At 44.5% G+C, this 17,500-nt stretch overlaps 1 protein-coding gene across 10 annotated transcripts in view; it reads left to right on the forward strand.

The window, feature by feature from the left end:
- The window catches only part of LOC135096329 (neurofibromin-like), a 54,491-nt gene that overhangs the window by 23,806 nt on the left and 13,185 nt on the right, over positions 1 to 17,500 (forward strand). For 9 of the 10 annotated variants that reach the window (XR_010264686.1, XR_010264687.1, XR_010264688.1 and 6 more), the window contains 22 exons: positions 684 to 817; positions 1,106 to 1,405; positions 2,196 to 2,310; positions 2,766 to 2,933; positions 3,688 to 3,810; positions 4,215 to 4,353; positions 5,089 to 5,253; positions 5,797 to 5,898; positions 6,095 to 6,232; positions 6,846 to 7,026; positions 7,363 to 7,546; positions 8,076 to 8,208; positions 8,886 to 9,047; positions 9,201 to 9,459; positions 9,732 to 9,876; positions 10,120 to 10,346; positions 11,346 to 11,479; positions 12,187 to 12,327; positions 13,240 to 13,327; positions 13,973 to 14,112; positions 14,684 to 15,001; positions 15,663 to 15,965. Coding sequence is in view for 7 of the 10 variants with exons in the window: in XM_063997749.1 (XP_063853819.1) it covers positions 684 to 817; positions 1,106 to 1,405; positions 2,196 to 2,310; positions 2,766 to 2,933; positions 3,688 to 3,810; positions 4,215 to 4,353; positions 5,089 to 5,253; positions 5,797 to 5,898; positions 6,095 to 6,232; positions 6,846 to 7,026; positions 7,363 to 7,546; positions 8,076 to 8,208; positions 8,886 to 9,047; positions 9,201 to 9,459; positions 9,732 to 9,876; positions 10,120 to 10,346; positions 11,346 to 11,479; positions 12,187 to 12,327; positions 13,240 to 13,327; positions 13,973 to 14,112; positions 14,684 to 15,001; positions 15,663 to 15,965 (3,799 nt within the window). In the remaining 3 variants the exon portion in view is untranslated. The remainder of the gene's footprint in view (positions 1 to 683; positions 818 to 1,105; positions 1,406 to 2,195; positions 2,311 to 2,765; positions 2,934 to 3,687; positions 3,811 to 4,214; positions 4,354 to 5,088; positions 5,254 to 5,796; positions 5,899 to 6,094; positions 6,233 to 6,845; positions 7,027 to 7,362; positions 7,547 to 8,075; positions 8,209 to 8,885; positions 9,048 to 9,200; positions 9,460 to 9,731; positions 9,877 to 10,119; positions 10,347 to 11,345; positions 11,480 to 12,186; positions 12,328 to 13,239; positions 13,328 to 13,972; positions 14,113 to 14,683; positions 15,002 to 15,662; positions 15,966 to 17,500) is intronic. The other variant, XM_063997756.1, reaches the window with a different exon arrangement.

Raw genomic sequence — 17,500 nt, forward strand, 5'->3', positions numbered from 1 at the left:
AACCTAATCTAATCTGATATAGGTTAACTTGACCTGACCTGACTTAACCTTACCTAACCTAATATAATCTCTAATCTAACCTAATATAGCTTGACCTGACCTGACCTGACCTGATATAGCCTAGCCTAGCCTAACCTGACCTCACCTGACTTAACCTAATATAACCTGATTTAGCGTACCTGACCTGACCTGACCTGAAATAGCCTAACCTAGCCTAGTCTAATCTGACCTAATGTAACCTAACCTGACCTTACCTAACACAATCTAACCTCTAACCTAACCTGATCTGACCTAACATAACTGACCTAGCCTGACCTGACCTGATATAGCCTAACTTAACCAAACCTAACCTTTACCTAGCTTGATCTGAGAGAGAGAGAGAGAGAGAGAGAGAGAGAGAGAGAGAGAGAGAGAGAGAGAGAGAGTGTCAGTCTTTAAATATATTACTGTTACAATATTTATCGTTGAATATAGCTATAACATCCACAGAAGTATTAGAATTACAATATTCACCTTTAAATTTCTCTGCAACATCTGCGGAAGTGTTCTATACAAGGACTGCCGCGTGTAGGCCTGATGGCTTCCTGCACCCACCCTTGTCTTCCTCTCCCTCTCTCTGTCTGTCTCAAGTCCAGCCTCGTATGACTCCCTCCCCCCCCTTCACTGACCTCTTCCTCTTTCAGGTTTCCGCCGCAGCTAAGAAGCATGTGTCACTGTCTGTACCAAGTGTTGAGCAAGAGGTTTCCGCAGTTTCCCCAGAACAACATTGGTGCTGTTGGAACGGTCATCTTCCTGCGCTTCATCAACCCTGCTATTGGTGAGTGTGTTGGGGGCTGGGGGTGCGAAGAGGGTTGGGAGTGTGTGTGTTGGGGGCTGGGGTGGAATTGTGTGTGTGTGTGTGTGTGTTTGTGTGTGTTTGTGTACGTAATTGGTTTTTCATGTTTCTCTCTCTCTCTCTCTCTCTCTCTCATTGTGTAGCCTAAATTAACTCTCTCTCACACACACCTATCAAAATCCAGCCCAACCTAGCTCAGCCCAAACTAACCCAGCCCAACCTTAACTAAACCCAACTCAAGCCAGCCTAACCTAACACCCCACATTGCAGTGAGCCCCTGTGAGACCGGGATCCTGGAGCAGCAGCCTAGTGGCCAGATCAAGCGTGGCCTGATGCTGATGTCCAAGATCCTACAGAACATTGCGAACCACGTGGAATTTAGCAAAGAACAGCATATGTTTCCGTTTAACGACTTTGTCCGTCAGCACTTCGAGGCGGCGCGGCGGTTCTTCATCCAGATAGCGAGCGACTGCGAGAGTGTGGAGCAGGCTAGTCACAGCATCTCATTCATAAGTGACGCTAATGTACACGCCCTCCATCGCCTCCTGTGGAACCACCAGGAGAAGATCGGTGAGTGTGTTTGTCTGTGTGTGTGGTTACCTAGCTTTGGTGAGTGTGTTTGTGTGTGTGTAGTTGCCTAGCTTTGCCTAACTGACTGTGTGTGTGTGTGTGTGTGTGTGTGTGTGGTAGCCTGACTTAGCCTGACTGATTGTGTGTGTGTGTGTGTGTGTGTGTGTGGCAGCCAAACTTAGCCTGACTGTGTGTGTGTGTGTGTGTGTTAGCCCAACGCAGCCTAACCTAACAGTGTGGGGCAGGCCAACCACAGTTTTTCCTTCTTAAGTGATGCCCTCTGCCAACTCCTGCCTGGTCTTAGCCTAACCTAACCTGACCTATTGTATCTGAACCTAGCCTAACCATACCTATCCTTTCTTAACCCATCCTAACCTATCGTAACTGAACCTAACCTAACCTAACCTAACCTAATCCTACTCATCCTGTCTTATTCTAACCCATCCCAACCTGATCTTGACATGACCTAACCCAACCCAACCTAACCTAACTTAACCTAGCCTGACCTAATCCAACCTATCCTGTTTTAACCTAACCCATCCCAACCTGACCTAACCTGACCTAGCAAACTTAACCCAGCTCCCAACCCAAACCAACTTAACCTAACCTGACCTGACCTGACCTAGCAAACTTAACCCAGCCCCCAACCCAAACCAACCTAACCTAACCTGACCTGACCTGACCTGACCTAGCAAACTTAACCCAGCCCCCAACCCAAACCAACCTAACCTAACCTGACCTGACCTGACCTGACCTTACTTAACCTAACCTAACGTCTTGTTGCCCCCAGGTGAGTACCTTTCCAGCAGCCGTGACCACAAGGCAGTTGGTCGTCGCCCCTTTGACAAGATGGCTACCCTCCTGGCTTATCTCGGCCCCCCAGAACACAAGCCCATCGACTCGCAGTGAGTGGCCTTGTGTGTTGTTTGTGTTCATTTGTGTTCATTTGTTTGTGTGCTTAAGTGTTTTTTGTTCTTTGTTTGTGTTCTTGAGTTCTTTTCTTGCACTTCCTTTGTGTTCTTTTCTCTTCCTTTGTGTTCTTGAGTTCTTTTCTCACTCTTTCTTTGTGTTCTTGTTCTTTTGTGTTCGTTCTTGTTCTTCCTTTGTGTTTGTGTTCTTGTTCTTCCTTTGGCTTCTTGTTCTTTGTGTTCTTGTTCTTCCTTTTGTGTTCTTGTCCTTGTTCTTCCTTTGTGTTCTTGTCCTTGTTCTTCCTTTGTGTTCTTGTCCTTGTTCTTCCTTTGCCTTCTGGTTCCCTCACACTCTTCAGTCTTCTCCCCCTCCTTCCTTCCCTCCCACCCTCCCTCTGTGCCTCCCCCCCTCTCCCTGGCTGCCCCTCTCACTCTCCCTCCCTGCGTGACAGGTGGAGCAGCATGGACATGACCAGCACCAAGTTTGAGGAGATAATGTCCAAACACAACATGCACGAGAAGGATGAATTTAAGTCCATCAAGACGCTCAACATCTTCTACCAGGCTGGCACATCCAAAGCTGGCAACCCTGTCTTCTATTACATTGCCAGGAGATACAAGTAAGTTCACCTGACCTCACCTCACCCAGCAAAACATAACCTGACCTAACTTAACCTGACCAAACTTAACCTAACCTAACCTAACCTAACTTAACCTGACCCAACCAAATTTAACTTAACGTAACCCTGACCCAACCAAACTTAACTGAACCTAAACCTGACCTAACTTGACCTACTCTATAGCATCTCCAAGGCTGGCAACGCTGTCTTCTGCTACATTACCAGGAGAAACAAAGAAATTAGCCAGTCTAACCCAGCCTGTCTTCTTCTACTACTAACATAACCTTGTCTACTACTGCTACTACTACTACTACTACTACTACTACTACTACTACTACTACTACTACTACTACACTAACCCTGTCTTCTACTACAAACCTAACCTAACCATGTCTTTAGCCGAACTACTTGGAGATAGAAGCAAGTCTGCCGCAACTAGCCTAACCTAACCTAACCTAACCCAACCCTGTCTTCTACATTACCCAGGGATACGACCAACTCTGACGCAACCTAACCTAACCTATTGAGCAGAACGAGCGAACTTAAAACAGGAAATGTACAGAAATCTTTTAAAAATTTGTGAAGGGATGCAGTGGAGAGATATATTTTAACAGCCTATTGGTGGCATTCTCTTATCTTCATCCCACATCCTGCTGTACCCCTGTCAAGGCTGCTGCACCTACCTTTACTCTCCCTCCCTCCCTCCCTTCATTAACCCTCTCTCTCTCTCTCTCTCTCTCTCTCTCGCACACAGAATCGGGGAGACAAATGGAGACCTTTTGATCTACCATGTTATTCTCACACTGAAGCCGATATGCAGGAAGCCCTTCGAACTTGTGGTGGACTTCACACACACCTGTGCCGACAACAGATTCAGGTGTGTGTCCTCTCTAACCCTACACCTGCTGGATTATGTACACTGGTGGTGGTGCAGTAATCCGTCAACACACACACACACACACACTCATCCACCAATCCACTCACACACGCATTCCCGCAGCCTCTCATCAACACACATACACACACACACACACATCCACCAATCCACACTCACACACATTCCCTCAGCCTCTCATCCACACACACACACACTCATCCACCAATCCACTCACACACATTCCCGCAGCCTCTCATCAACACACACACACACTCATCCACCAATCCACTCACACACATTCCCTCAGCCTCTCATCCACACACACACTCATCCACCAATTCACACTCACACACGCATTCCCGCAGCCTCTCATCCACACACTCATCCACGCCATACTCACACAGGACGGAGTTTCTGCAGAAGTGGTTTGTGGTCCTCCCAGAAGTGGCGTACGAAAATATTCATGCTGCTTACATCTACAACGCCAATTCCTGGGTGAGGGAGTACACCAAGTACCACGACCGCATCCTGGCGCCCCTCAAGGTATGTGTGGGGGCCCTTCCTGTTTGTGTGTGTGTGTGTGTGTGTGTGTTTGTGTGTTTGTGTTTGTTTTCTTTCATTGTCCTCTTTGTTTTATTCTGCTGAGTGTCTGGTTGTGTGTGTGTGTGTGTGTGTGTGTGAGAGAGAGAGAGAGAGAGAGAGAAATGGGAGCAGTATTCAGAAATTTCTCTCTCTCTCTCTCTCTCTCTCTCTCTCTCTCTCTCTCTCTCTCTCTCTCTCTCTCTCTCTCTCTCTCTCTCTCTCTCTCTCTCTCTCTCAGCACGGCAGTTTTTCAAGGCCACAGAGATGACTAGCCTGGTTGTCAAGAGTGTTTCTCCTGTTCATAATGTAGAAATGTTGTTAATCTGTCACCACAACCCTAAAAACATCCTGAAAAAACCCACATCACTTCAACTACAGCCTTTGCAATGTAGAAATGTTGTTAATCTGTCACCACAACCCTAAAAACACCCTTAAAAACCCACATCACTTCAACTACAGTCTTTGCAATGTAGAAATGTTATTAATCTGGCACCAGAACCCTAAAAACATCCTGAAAAACCCACATCACTTCAACTACAGCCTTTGCAATGTAGAAATGTTGTTAATCTGTCACCACAACCCTAAAAACACCCTTAAAAACCCACCACTTCAACTACAGCCTTTGCAATGTAGTGGAGATGTGTGGAAGTGCTGCACAACACCCGACACACAACAAACCCTTACTCTCTCCTGCAGGGGCACAAGAAGTTGATATTCCTTGACGCACCAGCGAGACTAAACGACTATATAGAACCTGACCAACAGAAGCTGCCAGGCGCCACCACCTCCCTTGACGAGGACCTCAAGGTGTTTAACAATGCCCTCAAACTCTCCCACAAGGACACAAAAGTTGCTATCAAGGTAAGTGGGGTTTCAAACATGCTTTTCTCTTTATCTATCATCCAAACTCTCTTGCACACTCTCTCTCTCTCCCTGTTTTTCTGTAAGAGGGGACTAGACAAGAGTAACAGTGAAAGAGAGGCCCATTAAGGTAACAGAATTAGTGGCTAAGCATGCTGCAGCCTCCCTCCTGAAAGAGTTCAAGTCACAGGCAGGGGAAAACACAGCAGCAGGCAGGGCGTTCAGGAGTGTGCCAGTGAAGGGGATGAAAGACTGAGAATACTGGTTAACTCTTGCATTAGGGAGGTGGACAGAATAGTGGTGAAAGACTGAGAATACTGGTTAACTCTTGCATTAGGGAGGTGGACAGTAGTAGTAGTAGTAGTAGTAGTAGTAGTAGTAGTAGTAGTAGTAGTCACAGGCTGGGGAAAATACAGAAACAGGCATGGTGTTTAGGTGGTTACAGTTCCTAATAACCTAATCTCTCTCTCTCTCTCTCTCTCTCTCTCTCTCTCTCTCTCTCTCTCTCTCTCTCTCTCTCTCTCTCTCTCTCTCTCTCGCCAGGTGGGCCCGTCAGCCATCCAGGTGACGTCGGCAGAGAAGACGAAGGTTCTTTCTCATTCTGTTTTGCTAAATGATGTGTATTATGCTTCAGAAATTGAGGAGGTGAGTGTATGTATGTATGTATGTATGTATGTATGTATGTATGTTTACCTAACCTAACTAAACCAAACGTGTGTGTGTGTGTGTGTATCTTTTTAATTAATTTCTCTAGTTTATCCTCACTCAATCTTCTACTCCCTCTCTCCCTCCCTCTCTCTCTTTCTCTCTCTCACCTTCTCACTCTCTCTCTCTCTCTCAGGTGTGCCTCGTAGACGACAACCAGTTCACCCTGACCATCGCCAACGAGTCTGGGCCTCTTTCGTTCATCCATAACGACTGTGACAGCATCGTTCAGGCCATCATTCACATCCGGGCCAGATGGGAACTCTCACAACCAGTAAGACCATCCAGCCATCCGTTCCTCTGTCCATCTCTTACCCAATCATCCGTACAGACTTTTCTTGCCTCTAGTCTTTTGTTATCTTGTTCAACCATCCGAGTCTGTGCCGTTAAGGTCATTCGAGTGTCCATCCCAAGTGTCCAACCATCCGTGTTAAGATTTTCCCAGGTCTCGTGTTCTCATCTTCGTCGTTCATCCAACTTTTTCATCCGGTGAGACCATCCGCACATCCATCCCACGGTGAGACCATCCACACATCCATCCCACCTTCCACCTCTCGTCCAACCCTTCATGTGAACTTTCCTGCGTCTAATCTTTTCTGCATTCTGTCGTGCAACCATCCAAGTTTTTCATCCGGTGAGACCATCCGCTTACCATCCCACCATCCGCCTCTACATCCATCTCTTGGCCAACCATCCAGATAAACTCTAATTGCATCTAATCGTTTCATTCTGTCGTGCAACCATCCAAATTTCACGCAGCATTTAATTCCATCCATATTTGTGAACATTTCCTTGCATTTAAACCACAAGGCAACACCACAGCCCCCCTCCCCCCATCCCCACACCCCCCTCACCACCACCACCACTGACAGCCCCCTCCCCTGCAGGATTCAGTGACAGTACACCAGAAGATTAGACCCAAGGACGTCCCTGGCACCCTGCTGAACATGGCCCTTCTCAACCTCGGCTCCCTTGACCCTAACTTAAGGACAGCTGCCTACAACCTGCTGTGTGCCCTCACCGCGACCTTTGACCTCAAGATAGAAGGACAGCTGCTGGAGACGTCAGGTGAGTGAGAGAGACAGAGAGAGAGAGAGAGAGAGAGAATTAATTATAGAAAGAGATGAGACAAACAGACAGACAGACAGATAGATAGATAGATAAATAAATAGATAGACAGACAGACAAAACAACAAAATTTCTGACAACAATAGCAACACAAACTAACCAAATGAGAGAGAGAGAGAGAGAGAGAGAGAGAGAGAGAGAGAGAGAGAGAGAGAGAGAGAGAGAGATCATACTGACAATTATACCAAAACAACATTGAGACAAAAAAATAACTAAATCTTTTCTCTCTTCCTTCTCCCCCACCACCACCACCACCACCACCACCACCACCACCAGGCCTCTGCATCCCTTCAAACAACACAATATTTATCAAGAGTGTGAGTGAGAAGCTTGCAGTAAATGAGCCGCACCTTACCCTGGAGTTCCTGGAGGAGTGTATTCAAGGATTCCGTGCCTCATCGATAGAACTGAAGCACTTGTGTCTGGAGTACATGACCCCCTGGCTGCCCAACTTGACCAGGTGTGTGTGTGTGTGTGTGTGTTTTTAATTTTTCTCTTATTTTACTGATTGTCTGGTTGTGTGTGTGTGTGTTTTTAATTTTTCTCTTATTTTACTGATTGTCTGGTTGTGTGTGTGTGTGTTTTTAATTTTTCTCTTATTTTACTGTTTGTCTGGTTGTGTGTGTGTGTTTTTAGTTTTTCTCTTTTATTTTACTGATTGTCTGGTTGTGTGTGTGTGTGTTTTTAATTTTTCTCTTATTTTACTGATTGTCTGGTTGTGTGTGTGTGTGTTTGTAATTTTTCTCTTATTTTACTGATTGTCTGGTTGTGTGTGTGTGTGTTTGTAATTTTTCTCTTATTTTACTGATTGTCTGGTTGTGTGTGTGTGTGTTTGTAATTTTTCTCTTATTTTACTGATTGTCTGGTTGTGTGTGTGGTGTGTTTTTAGTTTTTCTCTTTTATTTTACTGATTGTCTGGTTGTGTGTGTGTGTGCGTGTGTATGCATCCCAGCCACAGCCTCTCACCCCCCTCTCGCCCCTTCTGCCAGGTTCTGCAGTCATCCAGACGACAAGAAGAGAGCAAAAGTAGCGATGATTCTCGACAAGCTGATTACTCTAACGATTGAAGAGGTTGAGATGTACCCCTCCATCCAGGCCAAGATCTGGGGCAACATTGGTCAGGTGAGGGCTTGGAGGGGGCTGAGGGAGGTAAGGAGAGGGGTGAGGGAGATAGGGAGAGGATGAGAGAGGCTGGAAGGTAGAGGGGTGACTAAGAGGGGGCTGGTGGAGGTCTTCAGGTGGTACAGGGGACACAACAAGGGTGACTAAGAGGGGGCTGGTGGAGGTCTTCAAGTGGTACAGGGGACACAACAAGGGTGACTAAGAGGGGGCTGGTGGAGGTCTTCAAGTGGTACAGGGGACACAACAAGGGTGACTAAGAGGGGGCTGGTGGAGGTCTTCAAGTGGTACAGGGGACACAACAAGGGTGACTAAGAGGGGGCTGGTGGAGGTCTTCAAGTGGTACAGGGGACACAACAAGGGTGACTAAGAGGGGGCTGGTGGAGGTCTTCAGGTGGTACAGGGGACACAACAAGGGTGACTAAATTAATCTTCAGATCTTCAAGATCAGTAATCAGGACAAGACAAAGAATAATGAGTTGAAGTTTGAATAAGTTAGAGATTTTTAAGAAGGAAAATTATAAAATGTTATGAATATAGATCTTTTTATTTTCATTATTATCTTTACAGCTTCTATATGTAATTAATCATGCTTCTCAACACACACACACACACACACACACACACACACACACACACACACACACACACACATCACCCTCTTCCCCTACCCCCCACAGGTCTCTGAGTTGATAGACATGGTTCTGGACTCGTTCATTAAGCGATCGGTGACAGGAGGGCTGGGGTCGGGTCAGGCAGAAATCATGGCCGACACAGCTGTGGCCCTCGCCTCTGCCAACGTGGCGTCTGTGGCCAAGAAGGTCATCGGCAGGCTGTGCAGGGTGAGTGTGACATGACCTGACCTTGTGAGAGAGAGAGAGAGAGAGAAAGAAATATACAAAAACACTTCTTTTAATTTTCACCTCTTGCTCATCTCACGACAAAAGAGGCCGCACACAACCCACCTTCACCCCCTCCCGTCCCTACCCCTACAGGTCATCGACAAGACTTGCACCTCACCGACACAAACACTGGAGCAACACCTTATGTGGGACGACATCGCAATTCTGGCGCGGTACCTCCTCATGCTGTCCTTCAATAATTGTCTGGACGTCGCTCGGCACCTGCCCTACCTCTTCCACATCATCACGTTCTTGGTCTGTACTGGTCCGGTCTCCATGCGCGCCTCCACCCACGGCTTGGTGATCAATATTATTCACTCTCTCTGCACCTGTACCAAGCCCACGTTTCTGGGTGAGTTTGTGTGTGTGTGTTTGTGTTTGTGTGTTTGTGTGTGTGTGTGTGTGTGTGTGTGTGTGTGTGTGTGTGTGTGTGTGTGTGTGGTTGTTGTTGTGTTTATATGTGTGTGTGTGTGTGTGTGTGTGTGTGTGTGTGTGGTTTTCATTTTCATAAGCCTGTTTCTCTCTCTCTCTCTCTCTCTCTCTCTCTCTCTCTCTCTCTCTCTCTCTCTCTCTCTCTCTCTCTCTCTCTCTCTCTCTCTCTCTCTCTCTCTCTCTCCCCCACAGAGGACACCCAGCGCGTACTAAGGCTCTCTCTCGACGAATTTTCCCTGCCAAAATTCTACCTTCTGTTTGGGATCAGTAAGGTCAAGTCTGCTGCCGTTACTGCCTTCAGGTCATCCTACCGTCACACCGGGGAGAGGGGGCTCAGGTGAGTAGGGGTAGGGGAAGGGAGGGGAAGGGAGGGGGAGGTTGACAGAGTGGGAGGGACTGTGAAAGGAAGACAGAAGGAGAGACTGTAAAGGAAAGGAGACTGAGTGAGAGAGAGAGAGAGAGAAATGAAAATAAATATATGATCACACACACACACACACAGACAGACAGACCAAACCTAAACAAACAAACACACAAAAACACAAACAAACAAACCTAACCTAACGTAACCTACCTACAGATTCGGAACAGACCGTAACCTGTCCTACAACATGGCCGACAGAGAGAAGCTATCCCTGACCTCTTTGGAGACCATTACGGACGCCCTGCTGGAGATGATGGAAGCTTGCATGCGCGACATACCGGAATGTGATTGGCTACAGGTGTGGACAGGACTGGCTAAGAATTTTGCCTTCCAGTACAACCCTGCACTCCAGCCCCGCGCCCTCATTGTGTTTGGGTGTATCAGTGAGTATATCGATGTGCTTGGGGTGTATTTGGGTGTGTTTGTGAGTGTTTTGGTTTGTTTGGGGGTGTTTTGGTGTGTTTGGGGGTGTTTTGGTGTGTTTGGGGGTGTTTTGGTGTGTTTGGGGGTGTTTTGGTGTGTTTGGGGGTGTTTTGGTGTGTTTGGGGGTGTTTTGGTGTGTTTGGGGGTGTTTTGGTGTGTTTGGGGGTGTTTTGGTGTGTTTGGGGGTGTTTTGGTGTGTTTGGGTGTGTTTTGGTGTGTTTGTGAGTGTTTGGGGTGTGTTTGTGAGTGTTTTGGTGTGTTTGGGGGTGTTTTGGTGTGTTTGGGGGTGTTTTGGTGTGTTTGTGAGCATTTGTTGGTGTGTTTGGGGGTGTTTTGGTGTGTTTGGGGGTGTTTTGGTGTGTTTGTGAGTGTTTGTTGGTGTGTTTGGGGGTGTTTTGGTGTGTTTGGGGGTGTTTTGGTGTGTTTGTGAGTGTTTTGGTGTGTTTGGGGGTGTTTGGGGGTGTTTTGGTGTGTTTGTGAGCATTTGTTGGTGTGTTTGTTGGTGTATTGGTGTGTTTGGGTGTGTTTGAGTGTTGTCCTGTATTTATGGGCGTTTGGGGTGTGTTTGTCTGTATTGGACTGTGTTTGGGTGTGTTTGTCAGTGTATTGGGCTGCGTTTGGTTAGGTTTGGTTAGGTTAGGTTACATTAAGTTAGGTTAGGTTACATTAAGTTTGGTTTAGCAAGGTTAGGTTAGGTTAATTTAATGAAGGAAATGTGAGGCTCATTAAAATCTGTACTTTGTTGATGTTCCTTTGTGTGTGGTGTTAATTTAATGAAGAGAATATGAGGCTCATTAAAATCTGTACTTTGTTAATATTCCTTTGTGTTATTGGTGTTAATTTAATGAAGAAAATATGAGGCTCATTAAAATCTGTACTTTGTTGATGTTCCTTTGTATTGTTGGTGTTTCTTTGTGTTCCTTTGTGTACCATTGTATACAAGCGCTGTGTCCCTGCAGGCAAGAGCATTGTGGACCTAGACATCAAGCAGCTGTTGAGGATCCTGGTGAAGGCATTGGAGAGCTTCACTGACATCACCCTCATTGACTCCATCATTATGTGCCTCACCAGACTCCAGCCCCTGCTCAGACCGGTGAGAGGGAGGGAGAGAGAGAGGGGGAGAAGGAGGGAGAGGGGAAGCATGCCAAAAACACACTCAAGATACCCCAAAACACATTCAAAACACACTCAAAACACCTTGAAACACCCCAAAGGACACTCAAAACACCCCTAAATAGCTTGAAACATCCCAAAACACACTCAAAACATCCCAAAACACATTCAAAACACTTTCAAAACACCTTGAAACACCCGAAAGCACAGTCAAAACACCCCAAAATACCTTGAAACATCCCAAAACACACTCAAAACACCCCAAAATACTCAAAAAACACCCCAAACACATTCAAAACACACTCGAAACACCAAAATACACTCAAAATACCCCAAAACACATTCAAAACACACTCAAAACATTCCAAAACACACTCAAAACACTCCTAAACACCTCAAAACACCCCAAAACACACCCAAAACACACTCAAAACACTTAAAACTCCCAGAACACATTCAAAACACCCAAAAACACCCAAAAATATCCCAAAATACCCCAAAAAAACATTCCAAAACACCCAAAAAAATCCAAAACATATTCAGAACACACACAAACACACACAAACACACAAAAAACACCTGAAACATATTCAAAACACACACAAACACACACAAACACCCAAAACACCCAAAACACACAAAAACAGCCAGTGACGCATTTTTTCTCATTTTCTCCCGCACCTCCAGGAGTCCCCCATCCACCAGGCACTGTTCTGGGTGGCTGTGTCAGTGCTGCAGCTGGACGAGGTGGCCCTGTATGCATCCGGCCTGGCACTGCTTGAACAAAACCTGCACACACTTGACTCCCAGGGCAGCTTTGACTCGAATGTAAGGGTGGTGGTGGTGGTGGTGGTGGTGGTGGTGGTGGTGTTAGGTTTTTTTGTGTTTCTTTAAATTTTCTCACTTTTTTCCCTCTTATTTGATTTGTTTTCCTCTCTGTTCCTCTTATTTATTTGATTTCCTTCTTTATTTAATTGATTTTTCAGATTTTCTCTCTATTTCATTGTTTTTTTCTCTATTTCCTTTTTATTTTTTTCTGTTTTCCTTATTTTCATATTTTTCTTCTTTGTTTCCTCTATTTTTCTTTGATTTTCTTTATTTTCTTTATTTTCCTCTTTATTTCTTTTGTTTTCTTATTTCTTCTTCATTTCCTTTTATTTTCCTTAATTTTTTCATTTATTTTCCTTCCAATTCCTCTCTCTCCTGTATTTTTATTTAATTTTCCTTTATTTCCTTAATTAATAAGAGCAGAAGAGGAAGAGGAGAGGAAGAAGAAGTAGAAAGAGGAAGAGGGGAGAAGGAGGAGAAAGAGGAGGAGGAGGAAAGAGGGGAAGGAGGAGGAGGAGAGGAAGAGAACAGGAAGAAGTAGGAAGAGGAGGAGGAGGGAAGGAGAAGAGGAAAGAGAAGAGAAGGGAAGGAGGAGGAGAAGAAGAAGAAGAAGAAGAGGACAGGAAGAAGTAGGAAGAGAAGGAGAAGAGAAGGGAAGGAAGGAGGAGAAGTAGAAGAGGAATAGAACAGGAAGAAGTAGAAAGAGGAGGAGAAGGAGAAGAAGAAGAGAAGGAAGGAGGAGAAGGAGAAGTAGAAGAGGAAGAGGACAAAAAGAAACAGGAGAAGAAAGAAGAGGAGAAAAACAAGAAAAACACACACACCTCCTCCTCCTCCTCCTCCTCCAGTATCAGCAGCTGGAGGAGGAAGAGGAGGAGGAGGAGAAAGCAACTTAACTCAATCTCTCTCTCGCAGACCATAGAACAAGTCATGATGTCAACAAGAGTGTCCCTAGAATGGTTCTTTAAACAGCTAGACCACTCGGTTGGCCTCAGCTTCAAAGGTACGTCTGTCTGCCTGCCTGTCTGTCTGTCTATCTGTCTGTTTGTTTGTCTGTCTTTACTGTGTACTAAGGGAAGCTGCGGTGTCCAAGTTAGTCATTCAGTCCACTCGTGTTATGTTGAATGGGGAAAAGCCGTTTGTTTTCATATTTTTTAGCGGTTTTTCGTCATCTTCCTTCCTGGTCCCCTTGTGTGTGTGTGTGTTTGTGTTGTATGTAAAGCTGTGAATGGGTTTTTTTGTGTGTTTATTGAGTTTTATAATGTTTTGGTTGATTAACTGTGTGTGTGTGTGTGTGTGTGTGTGTGTGTGTGAGAGAGAGAGAGAAATATTGAGTTACTGGCTATCTCTGTCTGTCTGTCTTTCTGTCTTTGTTTATGAGAGAGAGAGAAAGAGTGTGTGTGGGTGTGTGTGTGAGTGTGATTCTGTGTATCTGTCTACATGTATGTCTGTCTGTCTGTCTGTCCATGTTTGACCTCCTCTCCATCCCAGCTAACCCCAAAACATGATCCAAATTTCCTCTCCCCTGTCTGACCTTCCTGACCTTCCTAAACTTCTCCCCCTTCCTTCCTGACCTTCCTTAACTTCTCCCCCCTTCCTTCCTGACCTTCCTAACCTCTCTCTCTCTCTCTTCTCTCTCTCAACACAGGTAACTTCCATTTTGCCATCGTGGGTCACCTCCTGAAAGGGCTTCGTCACCCAGCACCTACCACTGTCTCTCGCACTTCTCGGGTTCTGGTAACACTGCTGTCCATTGTTGCCAAGCCTCACAAGAGAGATAAATTTGAGGTTTGTTTTGGTGTTGTTGTTGTTGTTGTTGTTTTGTTAGGTTTGGTAGTAGTAGTGGTAGTAGTAATTGTTGTTGTAATGACAGGTGGTGGTGTAGTAGTAGTAGTAGTATTGGTTGTAAAAGGAGAGATTATAGTTGTAGTAGTAGTAGTAGTTGTTAGAATAGGAACAAAAACAGTAGTAGTGTGGTTGTTGCAGTAATAGTTATAGTAGTTGTGAAAATAGTAGTGGTAGTATTAATAGTAGTAGTTTTTGTTACAGCAGAAATAATAGTAGCAGTAGTAGTAGTAGTAGTAGTAGTAGTAATAATAATAATAGGAAGAAAAGTAGTAGTAATAGTAGAATTATTGACTCTCTCTCTCTCTCTCTCTCTCTCTCTCTCTCTCTCTCTCTCTCTCTCTCTCTCTCTCTCTCTCTCTCTCTCTCTCTCTCTCCCATCCATCCATCCATCCTTACACACACACACACACACACACACACACACACACACACACACACACACACACACACACACACACACACACACACACACACACACACACACTAACCCCCTCCTCTTCCCCCCGCACAGGTGACCCCAGAGAGTGTGGCGTACCTAGCAGCCCTGGTGTCAGTGTCGGAGGAGGTCAGGTCGCGGTGTCACCTCAAGTACTCGGTGGCTCGGAATCTGTCGAAATCTGCGTCTTCAGATACTTTTGCTGTCAGTCTGCACTTGAACCTCACAGGGAACACGACATCCGCTGGACAGGTTGGGGGCGGCATGGGTGGAGTTGCTGCCCCCACCGCCCCCCAGCAGACCACCGGAGTAGGGGTTACTGGTGCCTCGTCCCCCAGTAACCCAGTACATTCACCAGGGTTGTCTTTCCCCAGTGGCAGTCTTGGGAGTATTGTAAGTGTGTGTGTGTGTGTGTGTGTGTGTGTGTGTGTGTGTGTGTGTGTGTGTGTGTGTGTGTGGGAGGGATTGCTGGCTCACAACACAGCCTAACTCTTTAAAACACGTGTTATATTTGTCTTGTATAAACTTTGCAAAAAAAATTATTGTTGAAATGTATCTGAACACACTTTCACATCACCCAAACACCCAAAAATACCCATAATAACTCAAAAACACTGAAAAACATCCCAAAACACACCAGAAACCACTAAAAACACCCCTTAAAGCACCCAAAAATACATCAAAACACCACAAAATATCCCAAAACACCCCAAAAACACACCATAATTGCACCAAAACACCAAAAAACACCCCAAAACACCAAAAACATCCCAAAACACACCAAAACACACCAAAAATACCCCAAAACACACCAAAACACACCAAAAACACCCCAAAACACACCAAAAACACCCCAAAACACCCCAAAACACCCAAAACACACCAAAACAAACCAAAACACACCAAAAACACCCCAAAACACACCAAAACACCCCAAAACAACCAAAAACACACCAAAACACCCCAAAACAAACCAAAACACCCAAAAACACCCAAAAACACACCAAAAACACACCACAACCTAACCTAACCTAACCTAACCTAACTACCCCAGGCCAACTCCTCCACCTCAAGCACCATCACCCTGGGGAGTCTGGGCAGCGCGGCAACCATCCCGGTGGGGGCAGTGGGTAATGGCAACACTCCCAGCACAATTAACACCACCCTCACCTCCGTTTTTCCTGGTACAAGTGTAAGCACCACCAACATCAGCACCGTGGGGGCCTGGGGGGGTGTGATTGGGGACCCGCGCCCGCCCCCTACTATCACCAAGGACCCCCCACCTCCCCCCACCTCTGTGCCAGCCAATAGGAAGCATAAGCCCTGGGATTCTGTTGATGCTATTTGTCTTACGCAGGTAGGTGTGTGTGTGTGTGTGTGTGTGTGTGAGAGAGAGAGAGAGAGAGCTTGGATGGTCTGTGTTTTCGTTCGTGCGTGTGTTTATCCACGTTTACAGTACACTAACACACACACACACACACACACACACACTCTGATTTGTTAATTTTTTTTGCACAATTTTACGAAAACAAAAAAAAATAGTATCATTTATTATTTTGTTAGTGAGTTTTTGTACATTATTATTATTATTATTATTATTATTATTATTATTATTATTATTATTATTATTATTATTGTTGTTGTTGTTGTTATTGTTAGTGATGTACAGGGTGTGCCAAAAGTCTGACCACAGGATTTTTTTATTTATTTATTTATTTTATTTTATTTATTTTTTCACCCAAAGACAAAGGTTGAGAATTTTTACTCATGTTTTTTTTTCTTATTCTTTTTCTTTTATTTTCTTTCTTTTTTCTGTTTTTCTTTATTTTTTTCTCTCTTTCTGTTCTTTTTTCTGTTTCTTTTCTTTCTTTTTTTCTTTTTCTTGTCTCCTTTTTTTTTCTTTTCTTTCTTTTTCTTTTTCTTCCTTACTTATGAGGAGTGTGGTGGTGGTGGTGGTGGTGGTGGTGGCTAGGGAAATGCATAATCAGAAATGGCTTTTTTTTTACTATTTTCTCCTTTTTTTCCTTTATCTTTCTTTGTTTCCTTGATTTTCCTCTTTGTTTCCTTCATTTTCCTCTTTGTTTCCTTCTTTATTTTCCTCTATTTCCTTCTTTATTTTCCTTTATTTCCTTCTTTATTTTCCTTTATTTCCAACTATTTTCTTTTTTTCCTTTATCTTTCTTTGTTTCCTTGATTTTCCTCCTTGTTTCCTTCTTTATTTTCCTTTATTTCCTTCTTCATTTTCCTCTATTTCCTTCTTTATTTTCCTTTATTTCTTTCTTTATTTTCCTTTATTTCCTTCTTTGATATCTGTGTGTCCAATTTTTTTACCACACTATTGAAGAGAAAAATTTTTGCTTAGGTTAGGAAAAGAAAGATTATTATTATTATTATTATTATTATTATTATTATTATTATTATTATTGTTATTGTTATTATTATTATTATTATTCTGTTTCTATTTTTCCCCAAGTTAGAAAAGATTTATTGTTGTTAATGGAAAATATTTTGTTTTTTATCTAATTTAACACAAAGATTGATTGAAAAGTGTGTCTGTCTGTCTGTCTGTCTGTATGTATGTATGTATGTATGTATGTCTGTGTCTGTCTGTCTGTCTGTCTGTCTAAATTAATCTAAGCTACTTAATGTACACACACACACACACACACACACACACACACACACATTCATTAGTGTTTATGTATATTGTAGTTGTGTGTTGTGTGTTGTGTGTGTGTGTGTGTAGTCATGTCCAGCTTAGGATGTCGCAGTGTGTGTGGCGTCTGTGTGTGCGTCTGTGTGTGTGTGTGTGTGCGTGTGTTAATTGTTGTGGTGTTCTTGACTTGTGTTGTGGTAGAGGTAGCTTTTGTGGTGCACTGTTCTCTCTCTCTC

Source organism: Scylla paramamosain, unplaced genomic scaffold (genome assembly GCF_035594125.1).
Source record: "Scylla paramamosain isolate STU-SP2022 unplaced genomic scaffold, ASM3559412v1 Contig3, whole genome shotgun sequence".
NCBI classification, from domain to species: domain Eukaryota; kingdom Metazoa; phylum Arthropoda; class Malacostraca; order Decapoda; family Portunidae; genus Scylla; species Scylla paramamosain.